Source organism: Xiphophorus hellerii, chromosome 17 (genome assembly GCF_003331165.1).
Source record: "Xiphophorus hellerii strain 12219 chromosome 17, Xiphophorus_hellerii-4.1, whole genome shotgun sequence".
NCBI lineage: Eukaryota > Metazoa > Chordata > Actinopteri > Cyprinodontiformes > Poeciliidae > Xiphophorus > Xiphophorus hellerii.
Genome location: NC_045688.1, coordinates 19,124,178 through 19,131,229, shown reverse-complemented (window position 1 = coordinate 19,131,229; position 7,052 = coordinate 19,124,178). Strand labels below are relative to the sequence as shown.

The 7,052-nt window shown below is 40.8% G+C and overlaps 1 protein-coding gene across 1 annotated transcript in view; it reads right to left on the bottom strand.

The window, feature by feature from the left end:
* Positions 1–97: 97 nt before the first annotated feature.
* The window catches only part of podxl (podocalyxin-like), a 29,580-nt gene continuing 22,625 nt past the window's right edge, over positions 98–7,052 (bottom strand). Inside the window, exons 3-8 of the mRNA XM_032589035.1 lie at positions 6,269–6,441; positions 6,151–6,171; positions 4,483–4,603; positions 4,352–4,413; positions 4,148–4,267; positions 98–3,218 (exon numbers count right to left, since the gene is read on the bottom strand). Coding sequence (XP_032444926.1) covers positions 3,024–3,218; positions 4,148–4,267; positions 4,352–4,413; positions 4,483–4,603; positions 6,151–6,171; positions 6,269–6,441 — 692 coding nt within the window. The 3' untranslated portion in view covers positions 98–3,023. The remainder of the gene's footprint in view (positions 3,219–4,147; positions 4,268–4,351; positions 4,414–4,482; positions 4,604–6,150; positions 6,172–6,268; positions 6,442–7,052) is intronic.

The following is a 7,052-nucleotide window of genomic DNA, read 5'->3' as shown; positions in this document are numbered from 1 at the left end:
ACAAGAAAATAGGAAAAAAAAAAAAAGGTTTTTATTTTCAAATCTGAACAGATACAAGAAGATGATGGCAAAAGCCATCAACAATTTACAGTTTCCAGTGTGTCAGACCCCTGTTCGCCTTCAGCAGCAAACAAACCATAAATACATTAAAGAATGCTAACATAGTCTGGTGAAAGTAGCACATCTATAATAAAAGTGAAATTTTACACACAAAAAAACAGCGGAATGGGAGCGGAATCAGCCCAAAGTGACTGATTTTCCTCTATATGTGTAGCTAGAAAGTCAATATACATTAAGTTCTTGATTGGTTGAAAAAGATCGAACTAGAAAAAAATAATTGATCTCTGTGTGATCATCTCCAAATAAATGTGATTTGATTTCTTTAATATCAGCAGCATCTTTTTAAAAAACAACATGAATCCTACAGCTATGTACAGGCTTTCTCATATTGTGAGAAAATGGGTTGTTTTCTTCTCCAGTGGAGTGGGCAGCAGGTGATTTCTTAACTCGCAACATCTCCAGTTTAAATAAACACAGAAGCAGGTCAGCTTTTCACTGGAAACTAAACGCTTTTCTATCCATTTGGAACAATTTGTCTCAAAATTCTGATGGTAATTCTATATTCTAAATTTGTTTGCAACATATATTACATATTGTCTTTACCAGAACTGCACAATGTCAGGAAAGCATTTAATTCCATTGTGTGAGAATTTTACTGATGGTCATGATTACAGTTATCCTGTATTTTCCATTACCAAATGCATCCCAACAGTTTGTGGTTATGAATTTGCATTCCATATATTGTGCAGCTCTAGTTATGTCCATGAAGGAGTTCTTCATGCGCTTTTCTGGCCTCATCTGGAGAAAAATGAATTCAATAAGATGGTATTTAGTCAAACCACTCTGACACTTTAGTTGTTTATTTGATTACTTCCTGGATAGTTTAGTCAGGTTGGATGAATTTATCTCATTTCACTTTGTTTTGCGTGAGACTATTATGTGGGTACAGATTGTTGGTAAATTGGAGCTTTTTTTAAATATACAAATAATTGAATGTGTAATTAATTTTTACTTGTAAATACCAGATGAATGCCACGGTGACATGGTGTCAGAAGAGTTGTAGAAAACCCGATTGGACCACGTGGGTTCAGGCTCGGGTGCGTTCTGTCAGCAGCGGAGGTGTTCAGAGAACTGTCCGCTGCAGGTAAGATATTACCTGCTCAACAGAACCCTCAGTTTGAACTATCCATCTCATTTAAAGCCCCGTTCACACTACACAATTTTTTTTTGCCCCGATTTTCCCCTTACAACAATCTTAGAATGTTCGGCGTTCTAAGATTGTGACTCTTTTAAAAGAGAACAGCTCCAGATAGTTAATGGGAGGCTCCATGCTATAACCTGGAAGTAATTTTAGTAGTTCATCATCACTGAGTATCATCTGGACACTTTTGGAACTAAAATCTTGTTTTCTTAAATAAGAGCTGAAAAGGGTACAGAGGAAGAACAATTTGGGACTAAGAATGGTACCAAGTGGTTCTCCATGAGTGGGTAGGGCAAAATAAGACACTGACATCTGAATACGGCCAGGATGAGTAGAGCAAAGGTCTGGGGCATTCCCTGCTCTGCCTCCTAACAGGATGTAACCCGGATCTCGTCTCAGAAATTTGTGAGGTACAAGGCCACAGATTTACTAGTTCTGACATTGGATCTTCATCAGATATAATTTTAGATGTAAAACAATTCTTTATTTTTTCAGTGTTGTCTCTTTTTCCATTTTGTTTCTGTATCACATTCATGATTAATAGATTCATGACTGTGTGGAGTTGGAAGCGGTTCTACTGGTAGTTGTCATCTGCAGTATTAGATGAAGTTACGTTGCAGCTCAACAGGATCACTTAAACCCAACAGCAGCTAAAGGTGGCAGGTGCAAAGTAATATTTTACATTTCTATGAAAATTTGATGCTCGTTCTATTTAACCTTGATCCTATGTGAATATTTGAACAGCTCAGTGATGTCTTTTTTTTTACTGGTTAATTCCTAAAGCACGTTCCTGGGAGCTCAGTCTGTCAGTGCTACAAAACGATCCCATCCAAAGCTGAAACGAGATCTGATTGTCAGAGAGCTCATGATTTTTAAACCCTGTAACTTTCAAATGAATTATCAAATAATCTGACAAAACATATAATAAAAGCAAGCAGACATTGCAAAAGTTGGCAATCGAGCCTCTATTTGCAGAACACTTTGTGGCAACTTCCACTCATGAACTCCTACTGCATGAGAGCAGATATTTCATCAATATTTCATAAAATATATGATTAAATATTCAGTGTTTTGTCTTAATTGATTGAAAACATAATAAATGAGGAGCTAAAAAGAATAATATTCACATGTGACCTTGTCAGTAATCTGTGACTCCTCTGCCATGCCTGTACAGGCTGGGCTTCCTCAGGTGAGATGTTAGTACTCAGCTGGATCTGTTCAGCCTTCTTCTGGATCATCAGAATGCTTTAAAGTATCCTGAGTTCGTCTAAGATAAAACTCTGGACCAGCCGAGGAGATCAGAAACACGGTTGCCCAGCCGGACCGGGAACAGAACCACGTTTCCGGGCTTTTCCGTCCCGTTGCTTTTTGTAAATTACAAGTGCGGTAAGTGATGGATGCTTTTGTGAGTGGGCTGTGGTGGTTTTTGACATGCAGAGAGAGCGTGGCTCTTCACCCAGAGCGGCGTGTGAGAATGGCCGGCACATGAGTGAGTTTTCCATAACATATTTCTAACTCTGAGCAGACATTCTAGGTGGTTTTCAAAAAGCATGATTGTTTGTCAGAGACTCACTGATATACCTACAGGGTGGGCTGGGGGAGCAGAATGTCAACCATGGCAGATTTTTGGAGAAATGTCATAGACAGTGATTGATTTGGTGAAGTTTTTCAATTTAATCCAGTATGTTAGATTTGGCCACTGTTTCAAACACCAGCAGTGTGGTGTGGGAGTGGGTGGAACCCGGGTCCAGCCGCCTCGTCCTCACAGGTGGGTGTCCTCCTCGTCGGGAGCGTCCTCCTTCATCAGGTTGTCGATGGGGACGATCCAGCTGTCGCTGAATTCCCCGTTCAGCGCCATCTTCTTCTCCTGCATCTCTGGCTGCACCTCCATCACCTCCAGTGTGGGGTTGTCATGGTAACCATTCTCCACCGTGTGCAGCTCTTCGGTCAGGTGCAGCTGCACAGAGGAGAAGACGAAGTCTTTGAAAATGTTTGGGCTTTCGAGGTCGGTGATGGAACTGCCAAGACGGTTAGTCTGTATGTCTAAAATCTCCTGCTCCAGTTTGAACTTAAACCAGATTGTTCTCAGATTAAGAGAACAGTTTCACAACAATCTGATGAAATCTGGATAATACTTATACATAATTCATGAGTTCAGTAAGACGGATGAGCATTCCTTCACTAATTCAGACCGATAGTCTTCATTTCTTTTTAGAAAGTAAATCATTCAAGTAAACGGAATGTCTGATAAACATGTACCTGACTTGTTGGTTACACAACAGTGTTATTTTGTCCATCCATCCATTTTCTAACACCTTTGACCCTAGAGGGGTCGGGAGGAATGCTGGTGTCTATCTCCAGCAAACGTTTCGGGCGAGAGGCGGGGTCACCCTGGACAGGTCGCCAGTCCGTCACAGCAGTGAAATTTAACACAGTGATAATTTCACAGGGGCAGTTAAATCCATAATTATAAGTTATAAGTTGTTTTTTTTTAATTACTTTAATTTTATGAAGAAACTTGTTTCTGATGGAAAATGAGACAAATGAGCGTCACCCAAAATATAAAGCAATGTAAAAAGAGTAATAGATTAAAAGAATGGTTTTCTGGTTTTCTAACTCAATAATCATTGGTTAATTCTATGTGCATTACTTTTATTAAACTAGTCTTGGTTATAATCTTCTCCACAGATGATCTGAAATCAGGATTTTAGAATAGAACAGAAACGTCCTCGATGGTTCCACTCTGGGGAAATTCAGGTGTGACAGTAGCATCAAAAATGTTAACACTGCGTTATTTGCAGTTAATGGAGTTGAATCGAATGTTTTTTCTCTCTGTGTTTGATGTCAGCTGAACAGGCGACAGCGACGTAAACGTTTAGCGCCTACCTGGTTCTCGTTGTATGGCTTGCGGCGTTGGGACACGCAGACGCCCAGGATGATGATCATGATGAGGAGGGCTCCGCACGAGGCCAGGATGGCTGTCAGGGTTTTGTTGTCTGTCGGTTCCTCCAAATCAACAAAACAAAAGAGGTTAACTTCTACGTCTGGCACACAAGCCCTGGAATACGACACCAACAAAACAATACATACTTCAGCAGGTTTTATTTCTGCGTTGAGTTTTGAAAGTTGCTCCTGTACCAGATTGAAGTCGACTGCAAGATATCAGGAGTTTAAATAAAAGGTGTTTACTGTGACGGACTAACAGGTGGAGGCTGTTTTACCTTCAATCTTCAAACTGCCAATTTTACTCCCGTTGTTCAGCAGCTTAACGAGGCAGGTTCCGTTATGCAGGCTGGACATGAAGCTCTTGCACAATTGCACCAGAGTTTTGTTTTTCGCTGACTGCAAAGTGAAAATGCAATGCGTCAGTGAATGAGCTGAAAAGGAATGAGAGGCAGAGGCAGGACTGGGCGGTCAGAGGTGATGGCGGAGGTTAGGTCTTCCTGTGCTGTCATGTTCAGATTGTTTCTGTTAGCGAAGGTCCTGTGGTATGTTTGTCAGTCAAAGACAAGGCTGGGAATATAAATAAGATGTGGGAACAAAGGAAGCTGGAGACAGGCAGGAAAGGTTTCTACTGAGGTGTTTTTCCACCCTGCTGTTGGAAACCTTGATTCTTTTTATAGCAGACCTCACTGCTTCCCGCTCTAGAGCCAGGATCCTCAAATCCAGGCCTCCAGGGCCAGAATCCTGCAGGGTAACACACCTGGGTCAAATAATCAGGTCATTAGCAGAACTAAGCTGCACTGTGGAGGTCATTCAGTCATCTGATCGAGGCGTGTTGAGGACATGGGCCCTGGAGGCCTGGTTTTAAGGACCCCCACTCTATTGGATGAACGTTAAAGCTGCAGTATGTAACTTTTATAAAACATAAAAAAAAAACGTTCCATCTTTTCTAAAACTGTCACCATCAGGCAGCTTTTCAAAACCAAACTCTGAGGTCTTCAGCAGGGTGATCTGACAGAATGAAGCCAGAGTTGCAAAACGTCTGATTTGGGGGCTGAGGTTCATTAGAATGGTTCTGATCAAAGCATATTTATGTGTTAGAATGGCCCAGTCAAAGTCCAAACCTATAAATTCAACGCAGAATTGAAGACTTGAATGTCTTCCCACTGTTTAGATTTTGCTTCAGAAATGAATTTGAAGTAAAATCCATAAGCTGACTTTCAGCAAGACAGTGAGAGATGCTCTGAGCTAAAAGCTGTGCTGAAAGGCCGTGAAGAACAGAGTTATGATCATAACTGCTTCTGGTAGTCTGACATGATTTTTATTAGCTGATTTTATATATGTCGCTGTATGAATGGAAATGCTGATACTTCTACACTGCTGCTATGTTGCCAGGTCTGTCTTGAGAAATGAGATATTAGATCTCATTGAGGTTTGTATCTGGTTAAATAAAGCTCATTATTATACATTATAGTACTTCATAACTCCCGCATATTATATTATTATGCATAGCAACAGTGATGTTCAAATACTAAAAATCTGAACCAGGATTTAAACAGCTATCTTTTCAGGAGATAATGCCATACAAAGAAACAAGCCTCTCAGTAGGAACGCCAATGAACTTCTCTCCTTTGGGCAAAACTCTTATGATTTAATATGCAGATAGCATGTTTGCAGTAAAAATGGAAGTTTAGAGTGGCCATTCTGGAAAAGAATGGCCACTCAGAACTGCTGTTTCTCAAATAAATGTAGAATTGTTTCGCTGTAGTTCTCTTGCATCAAGTCTTCAAAAACCAGGGAGACCTAAAAACAGAGTGGGAAGGGTGTGGGCTGACGGGACAATGGCTCAGGATTGTGTTCACTGCCTCTTTTTTTATTTGCATGAATAGAACCATCATAATGGTTTGATTAAGGCTTAATGATACAAGTCAAAACGTAAATCTTACCTCTGAATCGCTCAGAGAAAACTGCAAGAGAACAAAGACATATGTCAAGCAAATAGTTAATTTGTGTGTTTTGTCCAGGATTGAACCAGCTGATGAAGGGCAGCATTGTCCAACTTACCATAAATGTCTCAGTGTTTGTCTCAGTCCCCCCAGCCTGTGTTGTATCTGCAGTGGTCAGGCTTTTAGTGATGACATGAGAGTCTTTTACAGTCGGAGTTTGGCTGGAGGTGAAGCTCCTCTCTGGGACCTGGCTGGAGTTTGAAGGTGTGGTCATAGTCTGTGTGGTGGGACCTTTGATCAGAAAGGACAGTGACTGGTAAAGATTGGTAAAGATTGTATTCTTATGACATGGAGGAAGAGATAAAATGGGATTTCGCCTACTTGGAGTATTACTAAGAAATGAAGGTAAGAGACTGATCCTGAGAGGGGAGTCGTGTGAGACAGAATAGAAAAGTGTAGCTTTTTCAGGAACAAAATGCTCAGATATTAATGTCTAGTGATTTTTAGCCATCTCTGGAAAAGAGATAACTTTTAAGTTACCTCTTGTGGTTTAAGTTTACATAAACTTGTTTTTCTCATTAAACAAAAGATAACAATGATATTGAGGAGAAGGTGAAGACACCCAATGCCATATATCCAATGTCTGTACTAGCTTATCGTTGCAAAGGGGTTGCCTATCCCCAGAGGTCATGGGGTAGAGGGAAGGGTACATCCTCCGGTCCATCAGAGGGCAACATAGGGACACACACTCACACCGAGGGACAATTTAGAGAGACAGAGTAAAAGAAAAGTCACGTTTCTGACGCTCAGTCCACAAATAGCTAAGTTGTGGTAGTTTGCTTAATGAAGCAAACTACTGCTGTCTGAAAACGTTTACCCCACTGAGACCAAACCTCTCAGCC